Raw genomic sequence first — 15953 nt, 5'->3', positions numbered from 1 at the left:
CAGAAACGACAGCACAGCACACATGAAAAAACAAAAGGAAAGCAACCCTCGAAACGACATCGGATGGAATCTTTTCCCGAATTTACGGCAGATCCACGCACACTTGGTGCAGTAAAAAAAATCAAGTGTGAATCAGAGCACATGATGGTGTCACGTGAACATGCATACTTTTTTAACTCGCATTGACTTTTCTTAGATCGTACGGTGCACGTCTCCCTTGGAACTTTGCGGATGCCTACACCGGAGTATCGTCGCTCGCTCTTTCGCGCATATCTTTTTGGATAAATAAATTTACTTTTGATTTTTCAAGATATGGTTCACATTTTACGTAACAATACAATGTTGAAGAAGTTGATTTTTGAGGGTTGGGATAAAAGATTAATTCGGATGAAAATGACTGGATTACCCCTCGCCCTTTGGAGTTATGTGTTTCTGCTGTTTCTTTTAGAGATTGAGTTGTAACAAGGGAGGGTTATTTGTGTGTAAATACTCGAATTTTTAATATTTTTTTTATTTTTTTCTATGAATTTATTTTTTGAATATAAATTCATGAATTTTGTGTTCGTCTATTTTTTATATAAATGCAAATATTTTGCGAGTAATTCCGATCAAATTGTAACAGACTTGGCTTCTACGTAGCATATTATTGTCTACGTGGCGTAAACATGTCAATTTTTAATTTAAGTTATTTGCGAGTAAATACACGAACTTTCAGCATTTTTTAATTTTTTTTTACCACGAACTTAATATTCTTCTAATTTTTTCTACGAACTTAAAAATCTTTTGATTTTTCCCATGAAATTCATTTTTTCCCATAAAAATCATTTCCCTCATATTTGTCAATTCGTTTGTGTTGAAATATTGGTTAAAATTAAAATGTTAATTTAATGTTTTTAATGTATCGGGAAATTGAGAATCTTTAATAATAGTATTTGGATCCGAAAGTTCTATCATGCCATATTTCTCAACGAGTTTGCACTTAATTGGTTATGGTTAAAATGTTAATTGAATTTTTTGTTATTGTAATGAGAAATTGAAAAGCCTTAATATGATATTTGGATCCAAAAATTTTATCATTAAGTGAGAAATATGGGGAAAATAAATTTCGTGGGAAAAATAAGAAAAGCATAAAGTTCATAGGAAAAATTAGAAAATGCTAAAAGTTTGTGTATTTACACGCAAATAACTAAAAAATAATTAAGACCGTTGACCGGTCATTGTACCGTGACAGCTCCGACGGACACGTCAGCATTAATTTGGAAAAAATAAGTTTCATGAAAAAAATTAAAACGAGCACAAAATTCGTGTATTTATATTTAAAAAATACAATTCGTAGGAAAAATTTAAAATACTGAAAGCTTGTGTATTTACTTGTAAATAACCATTTTAATAATTGAGCTTGTGCCCCTCGTGGGATCACACAAGAAACAAAAACAAAAAGCCGAATTCAATCTACACTGCAGTTATGTCTCAGAATAAACAAAAAATTTGCTTAATTGAAGGAAGAAAATTGGGCTTTCCGTTATTTCCAAACCTCCTCTCACGCTTTCCATTAAGCGTCTTGCAACAGAAAAGCTGATTTTTTTCGTGTCTACGAGCAATATCAGCCGAACTGTGTCAGAGAGATATACATTTGCATTTCAAAATAAAAAATAAAATAAAATAAAATCTCAATCTAATGATCGAGAAAAACCGTGTGCTTGAATTTTTGACAATTAACGCTTAAATGCGATTCGCCGCGATAAGTTGTTTTATCATTTGTTTCATCACAATTCACAACCACTTTAAGCTACATTTGGACGCAAGAAGTATGAGTATCCACTGCTTTTGCATTAATACTCAAATAATTATAATAAAATATAGGAATGACTAAAAGTATTGAAAAAAAAAATTAACATAAAAATCTAGATTGATCAAGGGATGCATTCAGTCAAAAAAAAAAAAAGTGACATGTTGAATCTTATTGGCACATGATAGAGCCATGTATATCATGAATGATAAGAGATGAGGTTATTAGCTAAAACACATCGGGGTGAAAACGCCCAGAGATTGAGTTATTTTGTTGAGCCTGCTTCAGGTGCATCGCTAGAGCATAGTTGTTAACCTGATCAAATTCAAATTACCAATCGCTTGCTTAGAACAAAACTGCAAAAACACATTATTTTATAAATTTCAAACGAAAACATATGCATAATTAGCTTGTGAATCTGACCTCAAGAGTTCTAACTTGCTCCTGGTATTGAGATACAAGCTGCTTCAGCTTGTGCATCTCCTGACCCATTTCCTCAAACTCCTTCTGTCGCTCGTGCTGGATTGAAACTGCCCGCTTCAAAATCGTGTTCTCGTGAATGAGTGCTTCCAGCTGCTGCTTTAGCATTAGGTTCTCCTAGAGATAATGACGAGCATATGTATTTTATGTAAATATTCATGACTCCCCATTCATGAAAAGCTTCGTGACTAGCATTGACAAATCGACATACCTTCTGAAAGCTTCGGGCAGTATCTTCAGTTGCATTTGCACAAATGGACTTCTCCAATGCCTCAAGGGCTTGTGACACACGTGCCTTAGCATCCTCTACATTCGACGCATTTATCACTTCTCCCACCAAGAGCTCCACCCACTCTGCACCACTGGCAGGATAACTACTTCCACCAGATGATTCCTCTCTTCTAGCACTGCTCTCGCTATCTCCAACTGCACATGTATCTTGAACAAACCATTTAACATGTTAACCAAAACCAACAGTATTCAAAAAGAACTGCACACAAAGTCTTCAATCCTCTGGTGAAAAGTGAGTTTGTAGATGGACTAATAAATATCGTAAGGTCTACCAAAATAAAGAAGAAGCAGGATCTCAAAAAATCTAGAAAGCATAAAACGTAGAGAAAATATTTGTCTAGAATCGATCTCTTTGCAGAATACTTCTCTTAATCAAAGAAAATGACATGACACCATCTCCGAGAAACTACTCTCTGCCAAAATAAACTGATATACTTCTTCAATAGAGCACAGAAAAATTTAGGATTGCAACAATATATGTTAGTGTAGTACATAAAATACAGGATAAAGGGTCAAGCAGAGAAGTAATAAAAAATTCGCATTTTACTGCAGTATTGTACATCTTGTTTCACATATATCCTTGAGCAACATAGGATTGCAAACGCAGAATTACACTTACTTCACTATGCAATTAAGATTTGAAGATTAAAATATTGAGTAAAATTTCTAAGGGCTTGGAAAAAGTAATGGTTATTCTTTGATTTTTAATGGGGTAAATTCATAGTGCCGAAGCTGATATCACTAAAGAGAGGAAGCGAGCATCCAGGCCCCTCGATCTCGAGAGCAGAATAGAACTTTAGGAAGGACCAGCCCTTCTTCAACACCCAACTTACCAGAACCAAACTGAAGTGATCTGAGCCTATGGCTTAAGGCCAATCCTAAATTACATGTGGTAGAAACTGCAGGTTTCATGGTAGAATGAGCAACAGCTAAATAGGCAGAACGCCTGCTCTAATTCATTAAGCGCGTTAAAGGGGCTGTACTGAATTAAGAACTTTTACTACTAGACATATATATTTGGCTATCTCCTGTCCACTTATGGAAGTTGAGTCTAACTGAACACCGACAATCACACTTCTAAATTTTCTATATCGTACTCACTATGCACGTACTCAGAGAGCAGCATTGAGGCTTTAGACGGAATGGATACACTAAAATATGTTTCAGGCTTTACATTTGCCAGTGTTTGACGCCCAACGAACAAACACAAAAATGCATCTGTAACATATATCAACAGACGAAGGACAAAAAACAGATTTACAAAGAAAAGCCAAAGAAAGATGAACCTTGAGCAGAAAATTGAGCATTAATTTCCTGGGTAACATCAGATACACTTTCTGCAGCACTCAACCGAAGCTCATTTAGTCTTTTAATCGCTGAATCCAAATCATCGCCAGATTCTTCAAGGGCTTTCTCAAGAAACTACAAATCAAAGAATTTCTTATCAATAACTTAGTTTAGAACTCCATGGGAAGAATGTGCGTGTGTGCGCTCGTAAAGAACCTCTGCACGAAGTTTATTATCATGGTACATTATAAAAGCATGAGCAGAAAACGAAAATGGACATTCCAATTTACAGAAAAGTAGAACTAATCCGCACCAAATTCGGATCTGCGTAAGGGAACATGGGTTCATCTAATCAAGCAAACGCTTGATTGATGCCAAATACAGAATTCATGCTTTCTAAAAGGCATAAAATAGGCCACAGAAAATGCAGATCATGACAAGTCATCATCGCACTTATGGTTCCAGGTTAGATAATAATAGCCGCTAATGAGGTCATCGGTATCCAGCTCAGAACAACAAAATCAATTAATACCAGAAAAGGTTAATGGAAATAATGAAATGCCTAAAAACTCTTGACGGTTTTGGGTTTTTTATATTACATCCTTAGAACAATAAGGTTATTCAAGTAATTGGAATGCAATAACTTACTCAACCAAATATTTTCAGGAAGAAAAAAAATCTGAAAAAATCTAAGCTTCTATTAAATGTTTGGGTACAGAAATTTTCCAGTTAGGTGACCATATGATAATGTCTCAGCTTTATTACTAACCTAAGCTTTACAAACTACGACACCACAAAAAAAAAAAACCATGAAGAAGTAGCTCACACTTAGTAATAATATCCAAAACATACCTTCTTCCTATTTATATTATCAGCAAGAGATGCACTTTTAAATGGCGCATAGTAAAATCATTTTAACTATATGATACAAGGAATAATCAGAGTTCAAACATAAGGCACTGGTGAATAATAGTGACGTATATTATGAACGCTTCAGAGTTCAGAGTTTTGGCATAAATGAAGCGAGCTTTAACAAAAAAAATTCAGAATCTATTGAAAAATAAAGATTCTGCTATCATAAGTAGGCCCAAGAACATTAAAAATAAAACTGAATCCACTTCAATGTATAAGCATAAAAAGAAAAAAAGCATATTGTTACAAAAGATATGATCAATTAATACGACCAAGTATTTCTTCTATGAAAGTTAGGAACCAACATGAATTACAACACTTTCAAGAGAACTCTTCCAGAATTGACATGTGTGAACTCCCTGAGTAGAATTCAATTTAACTCAAATCCTTAGGTCAAGCTGTGGTCATCTTATGTCATATTTATTTTTTCATTACAATTTTACAGACAACCGACAGACTTTGTGTCTCAAATAGACTCTGAGTTCCTTCGGCTATACAAATTAACAAATAACAAGTCTTAGATGGAAATGTGAATTAACTTCTCATTTCAAAGAATGGCTCAATCAACTACCAATAATAATTATGACATTCTTTGCAGAACAGATTGAGTAATTTCTTCAGCTTTTACCCCGAGCAGTAATCCCTCAAAAGTTCTCAAAAAAGAATACTACCTTATCAGTTATCACACCTTCCGAACACATATGTGGCTACCAACTGCGATATGAATACAGTGTATGAAGCAGAAGAAAAGAAGATCTTCTCATATATACACCGTCATCCAATTAAAATAACTCCCACTAGACTATAAATTCTTTGTGAGATGGATGTAGCAATTGCTTTCATGTTGACAAGAATAACCCTTAGTAAACTCTTTTAAATCAACAACTGTCTCAAGTAAAACACCTATCTATTTTTTCAACAATATTTGGTTCTAAGTTTTATCTCGATGAATTGGAGGCTAACTTGATCTTGCTCATGAAATTCATCTATAGTACTTTATAAATCCTTGATCAGAAAATGAGTTAACGCCCCTTTTCTCTGCAGTGTATCAAGTGGAAATAGCCAAATGGGATGAAAGACTTATAAAATGTTTCTGGAAGCGACTGCTTGTGGATTCAGTCTTATTTTTTGAAGGACTCCTACAGGTTGAGTAAGTAAAAATGCACGCATGATGAAGTTCTTTTCGCAAGACTGAGGGACAGTTAACAACAAATTTGTAAGTATAAAGAAGTTGTCTTTGAGGTAATAAGGCACACTCATAAAGGCCAAAGCTGCATAATTTATACTCCTAGTTAGTTTTCTATATCTTATTAAACATCTTAGTCTTGTCAAGGGACATGAAAAGTCTCAGTTCACTATACACAAGTGTGAGATTTCAACAAAAATGCTCCATCATGGCTGCACCTACACAAGTTTGAATCATTGGTGTTCAAGGCAATATCAAAAGATATATGACTATTCATATTGGTAAATGTTGAAGAAGAAGTCCAATTTTTCATATTTCCTCAATAGTTTTCATATAGTTTACTGAAGTTCCTTTGATCCTTGCCCTAACTGATATTAGTAATGATATATCTGCAGATGTTATACTGATTTTGAATAATCAACAATTTGAGGGTGGCGTATCAGTCATGTAGAAGGAAAGTAATATCTAGAAATTTCCTCGATATATTTTGATTTTTTTCAGGTCGCCCAAAATTTGAGTAAAATATCCATGAAGTATTGGAGCTGATGTTTGTTGCCCCCAAGAAACTACCTTTCTAATTATCAACACCAAATATCATTAATAAGAATTGCAGGAAATCAAGCCGAAACTCATCGCTGCAGCATCAAAATCCCGGACCCAAATGCCCCCCAAACTAACAGGATAGAAGCATATAATTATTCCAGAAATTAAAACAAGGGAAAACAAAGACCTGTCTGTCCATGTCAGGAAAAAGAGCGAGTAGATGATCGAGCGGCGCGGACGAGTTGGAGAACCAGCAAGCGGGAGCGGCGGCAACCCGCGGCGGAGAGAAAGCTCGGCCTGGAGACGAGGAAGACGAAGACAAATAGCGGATTCTCTTGGAGACTGGCGGCGACGACGGCGATTCCTCGAAGATGTTTGATCTCTTTCCGCACACAACGGCAGACATGTTGCGCCCCCAACCAAGAAGAAATCCTTCTCTCTACTGTGTATCCGATCCCTCCGCCGCCACCACTTTTCTCATGCAGAATCTAAAGAATTAATTTAACCCACTGATTATGGAATGAAAAATTATTAATACTGCACAGTATCGGAATCAATAGACAGAATCGATCCGATTTCACATCCAATCCGGCAAACAAGAGAATAGAGAACAAACTATGGATCTATTCAATTCAATATAGAGGGGAAAGGTTTACAATTTTAGGGTTTCATCATCAATCAGATGGATCTATTCAATCAAATCAATAATTTTCAATTGAAAATTAATTGGTGAAATAAAATTTCTTGCAGTAGGCAGCTGCCTGCGACCGGTTATCTCTTTGCAAACGTCAATACAGGTATGGTCCTTGTAAATTTGATGCCGACGGCCACGGCGTCTGCCACCTCAGCATAAAATACACGTGGTTTATATTTTTTACACTCAAATGTTTTTGTTTCTAAAAATTAAAAATAAAAAAAGTTGGTAGGCTTATTTGTTCCAATTTTACATTTAAGAAGCCTACATAAGGGTGCGGTTATAGTGAGAACCTCAATTATCGTGAGAACATAAGAACCAATAAAATTACTACATCTGCTATACAAATTAATGCATCCGAAAAAAATAATTTTTTTGCTCCCTTCAGGATTCGACAGCACCTGCATCCATCCACCAAGATGATGCATCCACCGTAGATCTTGATGATCGAATGGCTTAAAATGGTTCTCCGTTCTTATTTTATTAGTGGTTCTTATTTGAACCTCTCCCGCCTACATAAAATCTATTTATACCACAAAAGCAAGTATTATGGTTCACCCATTTGGAACGAGACTCAACGGAATCAAGTCCATTCAGATTTTACACGATGGCTCTAAAGAAACCAAGAGAAATCGAAGAAAAGAAATTTGGTGATTCGACAAATGACCCTGTTATACAGATCAATTCAAACATGTTCGAAAAGCTTAAGACCGCAGAGCTGCAGATAAAACTAAGAGAGCTAAGGAAGAAGATAACCCGAAGAGATCGGATTCTGAGCTAAAGAAAAAGACAAAAAATGGTTTTTTAGCTGATAGTATGTGGCGCACCTAAAAATGGTCTTGTAACCGTTCCTGACGCAAGAAGAACCAATGAATATTTGTTATCAGCTAATGTGACACTAAGGGTGTGTTTGATAGCTGAGATGAGATAAGGGATGCTAAATAAAACCTAGATAAATAATATAGGTTGAGTGAGATTGTTAATATTTTATAGGTGTTTGATAGTTAAGATAGAATCCTTGAGATAACTAATTTTTTTGTTTGATAGACAATATATAACATAAGATTAAATTAACAAATTTACCCAAAAAAATAAATTAGCAAATTACCTTTTTAACCTTAATTTAAGAAATATAAAAAAAAAATAAAAAATAAAAACTAGCTACCAGCAATGAAACGTGTAAACTTCCCTAACCCCCACCACTTTTTTGTGCCCCCCCCCCCCCCCCTCTCGTTCACAATTTCTTCTTCACAGCTCATCCCCCCAACCCCTTGCCCCATTTTTCTTCACAAGACAACCAAGAAAAGCAATTGACTTTCACCGGCCTGAATAGAGAGCAGAGAGGCGAGGGATCCCTGGAGAAAAAAAAAAGTCAATCAAACACGCACACACACAAATAGGACCAAACGGCGCCGCCGTGACTCCATCATCCCCGGCGAGGAGCGCCGCCTCTGGTCAACCTCTCCCGACGACGTAGCGGCGGTGAAAATCAACGCCTCCGCCTTCCTCCTTGGCGACGGCGAGGCGCCGCCGCTTCCCTTTGTCCCATAGCTCTCTCTCTCCTCTGCACACTCCGGCGTCTCCCTCTCTCCTGTATTCGGCCGGATGGTCGGCAGTAAGCTCGCCGTCATCCCAACGCCGCTCGACTCAGCCCAACACACACAACACCACACCACACACAACCCACGCCACCGACGACTCAACACAGCAAGCCCAAGAGCAGGGGATAAAATCAAAGCTACCAGATTTCTCAAATAATTTCTTTTCATTCTATAACCTTCAATTTCAAGGACAAAAAAGTAAAGTCATACTTTAGTCTCAATTCACTGGGCTGAGTCTATTGGATTAGATTAATTGTATTTCTCACCTTATCACTCCGTTTGATAGCCACATTAAATAATAGTGCAGGCCCGCTGATATACCCAAGCCCGCAACAAATCTACTGTGCTACTGAGAATATAGCCCTAAAAGAGATTTGAGAGATTCCGACAAGACTTGGCAGAGCTGAAGAAGACAAAAGCGCTTTTAAGCTGACAGTACGTGACGCACCTATAAATGGTATTGTAACCGTTTCTAACACAAGAAAGACCAACAAATATTTGTTTTCGGCTGACGTGATACTCAAAGAATTGTAGAGCTGAAATTATCAAACTTCCTATCTGCATTGAGAGTTGAAATGATCAAAATGCCTTTTACCTAGAATAGTCTACAGATAGAAGAAAGATATCTAATTGTAATAGAAGATTTATGTTGTAACGCATCATTGCCAAAATTATGCTATATCTATAATGAGTTTCATGAGTTCCAAATCTACAAGAATTATGCTATGCAAATCCAAATCTAAGAATACGTGGAACTAAATTGTACGAATTTGTACCATTTGTTCCATTATATGTCATGTCAAGGCGCCAATTCGTAACATTAGTGCGAAGAGGGAATAAAACACATTATCCCAACTAGAGGAGGATTCACCTCATTCGTCGAACCAATTCGTATTATTAGTAACAAAAATTAGCTAAATTTGCTCATATGATTTGTAACTGTATTTATTGTACAATGAAGAAAATTAATAAATTGTTGATTTGATTTGTGTTCATTAATTGTACTTGGATTTATTGGTAGAAACTGAAACCCTAAGATTATTTTTTTGTTGGACAAAAAATGTGCAAATGGGATTGTTGTACCATTCGTTCCATGTGAGACGCCACAAATGTTGAGAATGGATTATTTCGTACCATTCGTTCCAAGTTTTTGTGATGCACAACTTGGGATGAACGGTGCGAATATGCAATTTCGTACCATTCGTCCCATGTGTTGATGCGATAAACCTTGACACAAATGATACGAAATGACATATTCATACCATGCATCCCAGGTGTTGCTACGACAGACATTGCCACGAATATTGGTACAAACTGCAACACTATAGTTTTATTATTGCGATAAATTGTGCCATTTTTATGGGACAACTGGCGCGACAAGGTGGTACGAATAATGCGAAATAGCATATTCGTGCCAATACTCGCGCGAAAAATCTTGGCACGAATGGTGAACATAGGTCATTTCATACAATTTGTCACAACATTTGGAACGACAACTCTTGGGACGAACGGTCTGAATATGCAATTTCGTACCATTCGTTTCAACACTTGGCGCGACAAACCTTGGGACGAATGATGCAAAATGGAGTAATCGTACCATTCTTCCCAGGTGCTAGCGCTAAAGAAATTTGAATAACACGAACTAATACAAATTTAAAATAACACTAAATCAAAAACAACATTTTATTCTCTTTACATTCTACTAAAGATGTACACGTGCCTCCCTCCTATACGAATAATCCACGTGTTAATGTCACCAAACTTCACTAAATTCAAAATTAATATGTACATGTGCCTCCCTCAGCTATGAATAAAATTTATCTTTCATTAGATCACCAAACTTACACAAAATTCAAAATTATATACTATATAATTCAAAATTTAATACTTTCTCCATTTCTTTAAAAAAATATGGTGAAATAAGTGACACAAATTTTAATAAATATTAGATGAAAATATATTAGAAGTGAAAAGGGGGTTAATTTTATAAAGTGTTATGTTAGATGGGAGTGTAATGTGATGGACCATGATGGTTTTTTTGTTAATTAAAAAAAAAAAGAATCGGGTGAGATAACGTTCAAAAATGAAAAATCAGTATATATATATATATATATATATATATATATATATATATTTATGAAACTGTTGAAAATGATAAAATGCATGTGTATTTTTAAGAGACGGATAATGTAATATTTATCTATTGGACCCTTCTCTTGAAACAAGCTGAATTCTTCTTGGGCGGTTGGGCCTAAACCCTAAAATTTTCTGAAACGTACATAGTATTAATATTGCAGATATATAGAGTTAGGAAATAAACAAAAATAAATAAAAAATCGTGCTGTGTAACAAATGAATTGAACTATATAATATCGATTATTAGTGTATGACAAGTTGACAAGTGACAACTATCGGTTAAAGATAGTCTTAAAAAAAGAAAAATACCTCAACGATAAAGAAACACTTAAAAATGTGATTTACTGATTTTAGTCTCTTTTCTTTCCTTCTCTTTGTGGCGATAATATCGCGATTCTAGAGCCCCATGTTTTTTCAAAAATATAACCCAAAAGTGCGTATATTTCCTAAAATCAAAATCTTAAGTTCGATCCGATATTTTTATAATTTTGAGTCCATCACATTCAGGCTTTCAAGTGTGGTTTACCGGCCCGTCCATATATATCATTAATGAACTATAAAACTTCAAAATATATTCACAAACATTTTATTTGCATGCAAATAAAATTTCATAATAATTGCATGATTTATTATTATTATTATTATTATTATTATTATTATTATTATTATTATTATTATTATTATTATTATTATTATTATTATTATTATGTTTTTGCACATAGGCGATGGTATATAAATATCCCTTTACCGTAAAAGTCTGAATTTCAAGAGTTTCACCGAAATGTTGCCTATATTGGGCTAAAAATGTTGCGCTTCGGTAATACATATATACTCCCTCCGTTTTTTTAAGTGTCCTATTAAGATAAATTTATTGTTCCTTTTTAAGTGTCCTATTTTAAGAATAAAAAATGACAAAGTTCCTACTTTACCCCTTTTTAAATGTACTATTTCAAAATTTGAAAATAAATTTGTTACACTTTGAAAATAATAAATATGTGCACAAAAGTAATTCTCCAACTTCCTTGATATATGTACTTTTTTTCCATGGGACACTTAAAAAAAATGGAGGGAGTATGTGACTAAATTAAAGTGAATATTTCCCCAACTTTCCTCAGCAGTAAGATTCTTATACATTTACACCTTAACTATATATTTACTTTAACTGCCAATGAGCCTAACTCAAATGGCAAAGCTGAGGCACCCAAAATGACTTTCTTTTGTGAGGGATCTAGAGTTGAATATCGCATGCGTGCGGTGTAGTGTTTTTCCACCTTTGTTTTAACCGCTTATAGAAAACATGTTATATGATCTAATTAACATTTTTCTAAGAGCATCCGCATATATTAGAGTTACATGATAGCTTACTTGATGAGGGGGAAACCACATTGAGTAAGGAGGCCGCATTGGGGTTACATGATAGCCTACATGATTTTTTTAGTTTTGATTTTTATGCTTTTCATTTAAATTTAATTGCTCAAATTTAAATAACACATTTTACTAATAATTAAATTTCCATTAAAATAAAAATCCTAAAAATTACATAAAAAAAACTTAAAAACATAATTAAAATTACATAAAAACTCTAGATCAGTCCACGACGCTTGATCATTTCTTGGACCATGTACTCGTGTAAAGCACGCAAAACGAGGCAGCCAAAGTTGCCCAATTTTTCAAATTTCGATTTTTTTTTTTAATATGGCGTGTGTAAAACACGCGCCAAATTTCATGGCTATCGGGCATACACGATGCATCATGTAGCCCTCAAGTGAGGTAGGGCTGCAACGCCTTACACGATCTCACCCTTACTCGAGTAGGGTGGATCGTGTAGGTGCATTGCGGGTAGAGCATGATTAGATAGAGGTTAACGAGAATATTCATAGCACAGAAAACCGGAGATTGTATAAAATAAAATATATACATGTATATATATATATTATCAATTGTATAAGTAATTAATAAGAAATAGTAACTAAATACACAATCTATATATTTTTGCAAATGGAACTCAACAATGAGTTACAAGAAGTCACATATATACATATATATAGATTAATTATTTATATGTGTTGACCTAACGATAGATTAGGTTCGAATGCAACTATCACGTATAATCTTTTAAAATATAATTTGTTTCTCCAATCAAAGATTAGCTAGGCTACAAACAATGAATTGTGATGAATTCGCCGTAAAAATTAATGTAGGAATTCAAAATTGAAAATGACTTGTTATGAGCTTAAGCACATATATAGATCAATTAATTGAGTTTGGCAAAGGAAACACAAGATCAAATTAAACGACGAGGCTTTGAAGTCAGAAAAAAATGAACATACACTATATGAGTATGTATATAGCAGAGAATGAAGCAGCTAGCAGCACCTTATATCCTGCATAATAAGATGAAGAAAAAAAGGAGGTAATTAATTAATTAAGTTGAGGTGAAGCTTCATTTGAATGATCGAGGTATATATAAAGTGATATTGGCGCGGCTCAATCTGAGATCGTAGTTTACTCCCTGCATGAGTAAATCCGTCTTCGGATTGAACCTCACCAATATCGCTTTCTTCATCACCACCTCCCACAAACAAATCAATATTTAATTTGATAAAAACATATCAAAAGAGCAACATATATATATGGAATCGAAGATGATGGAAATGGTCCAGCAATGAAGAGAAAAAGACAGCAGCATCATAGCTTAAGACATATTGTTGACATGAAATCATAGGAGATGTTGGTTGAGAGAAGTTATGTTGGTGGTTAGGCATCAAATCGTGGTTTCGACTTTCATTAAAATAACAACAAACTTTTTTGGTGGGACGTTATGTTTCTTAGCTAGGCAATAACATCCATCTTAATTAGCTACCTATTTATACAATAAATACACCTCAAGAAATGTGTATCTGTATCTATACTTATACACACACACACACAAACATAGTGATGAAGAAACTATATCCGGAAATTATGGCATATCAATCGTCGATTAAGAAAGAAAAAGAAAGATGAAAGTGAGCTTTTCACTTTTTGTACTAAAAGAAAAGGAAATCTTAAGAGTGGGATCAATTAGGCTTTTTCCGAATATGCAATGCTTGAAAAAGGCATAATAAAAAGAAAGGGAGAGAGAGAGTTGGGCTATGCGAAGTGTGTGCACTCAATAGAAAGAAGCCATTAATTAGCTAGCTAGTACGTGTGTGTATGTGTGTGTGTGTATACAGAGAGAGAGAGAGGTGATATATGAAGAAGGGAGAAATGGGAAGAAGAAGAAGAAGAAGAAGAAGAAGAAGAAGAAGAAGAAGAAAGGGTGGGTTTTGCCTCGGGATGAGAAGGGGAAGAAGGTGAGAAAAATGATATCGAAGAGGAGCCAATTCTCACTTTTAGGGTTCTCATGCTTGCTTTGCACTCAAATCGCAAAATCAAACACTTTTTTTTTTTCCTTTTTCTTTTTTAATTTGTTACATTAATTCCATCTCTTGCGCATGCTCCTCTAATATTCTCTACCAAAACACACGAACAATCCCCTTTTTGTCTTGAATATTTTAATATATGAGATTATATTAATTAAGCTAGTCAGGAGAATGAAATTTTTGTCTTGGCTTAATTATTTGCTTGGGCATCATTAATATTAATTAATTTTGACTAGGGGACCAAGCGATATACCTCTCTTTCTCACATGACTATACCCACATATATGTATCTACTTTAATTTTGACATAAAAGGAAAAAAAGTAGTGATATATATTTGCATTTAATCATATATAGAAGGCATTTATTTTTTATTCACTAGTTAAACACAACAGTGATCTATAAAACAATAGTAGTTGTATTTATTTTAAGCAACATGCATGTAAGTGCAAATATAGAGGTCCATGTATTGGAAACAGGAGTGCAGAATGTCAGCAAAGGATTGTCCAGAAAGAAGTTTCCAAGCTTAAGTTTTAGAGAGAGAAAGTGTGTTTTGGCAAAGGCAAAGGCAAAGCGGAGACACCGGCGCCAAAGGAGGGGTTGCATTAGGGGGACAATCACCTTGGGTAGCTACCCATTCTTTTTTCTTTTCTTTTATTATTCACCTCCTTTTCGATCCCACTTTTTCTTTATTCATTTTGCTTGCATATTCCATTTACAAAACCAACCTTGTACTACATATTGACTCTTCATTAAATGTAAGGACGAGCACAATATTCGAATATTAATTAGTTAGAACATATCCGTAGTAATTCATTTATGATCAAACAAATTGAAATTAAAAGAATTAAGAATTAATTGGGTGAAGATTGAAATGAAAATGATTTAGAATTGGGAAAGTGAGACTCGTTTTATTGGCCTAAAATAATGCAGAAACTCATGATTTGGGGAGACCAGTTCGCGTGACCAGATTCGCACACGCCTTAGTAAACCATCTCATTCCATCCTTTCATTTTCTTTCAATTTTAATCAACGCACCAGATCCTAGGTCTCTCTCTCACACACACACACACAAATTTATTCCTTCGTAAATGGTAAAAGGGGATGAGCTAGTCAGTCAGAAGATGGGTAGCCAAATTATTCGTACTTTCACGTTCTAACTTCTCATTATTCGTACATATATAACATTTTTAACAAATAATAATATGAAAAATAGAATAAGAAAGAGAATTCTTTCAATACGTCTCCGATCTCAGGCTGATACTATACCGACATATAAAACATTTACTTAATTATTTATTTATTTTGACTTGAGGAGTGAGCCTGAGGAGTGGCCACCAAACTCCTACTCTTATCTTTAATCAAATATTCAAAATATTTCAATTTAAACAAAAATTCGAGTGAGATTCTCACCGTGAAATATAAATATATAGTATAAGTTTTTATTGATCTTACGCATGACTATACCCTTTTAACTAAAATTTAAGTTACTCCGCATATATTGGTATATATTAAATACATCTGATGGTTAATTATATATGTCAAACAATATACATCTGATGGTATTAAGATACAAGTCTTTTATTTGTGGGGTGGTAAACTGGTAATTGCATATAAATGCACAAAGTATTA

General features: G+C 34.6%; 1 protein-coding gene across 2 annotated transcripts; it reads right to left on the bottom strand.

The window, feature by feature from the left end:
* Positions 1 to 1884: 1884 nt before the first annotated feature.
* LOC131003079 (uncharacterized) lies at positions 1885 to 7435 on the bottom strand. Of its 2 annotated transcripts, none has more exons than XM_057929554.1 (5): positions 6676 to 7435; positions 3847 to 3982; positions 2481 to 2707; positions 2213 to 2386; positions 1885 to 2104 (listed from the first exon to the last, which is right to left on the bottom strand). In XM_057929554.1, the coding sequence occupies exons 1-5, from the start codon at positions 6892 to 6894 to the stop codon at positions 2018 to 2020; spliced, it is 843 nt and encodes a 280-aa protein (XP_057785537.1). In that variant the 5' UTR covers positions 6895 to 7435; the 3' UTR covers positions 1885 to 2017. The 2 variants fall into 2 exon arrangements, with proteins under 2 accessions (XP_057785537.1, XP_057785538.1); XM_057929555.1 differs by having other exon boundaries at positions 2481 to 2695.
* Positions 7436 to 15953: the final 8518 nt, after the last annotated feature.

The sequence above is a fragment of the Salvia miltiorrhiza genome, unplaced genomic scaffold (assembly GCF_028751815.1).
Source record: "Salvia miltiorrhiza cultivar Shanhuang (shh) unplaced genomic scaffold, IMPLAD_Smil_shh fragScaff_scaffold_66:::fragment_1, whole genome shotgun sequence".
In the NCBI taxonomy this organism is placed as follows: domain Eukaryota; kingdom Viridiplantae; phylum Streptophyta; class Magnoliopsida; order Lamiales; family Lamiaceae; genus Salvia; species Salvia miltiorrhiza.
The sequence above is the reverse complement of the archived record's forward strand: the minus strand, read 5'-3'. Positions and strand labels throughout refer to the sequence as shown.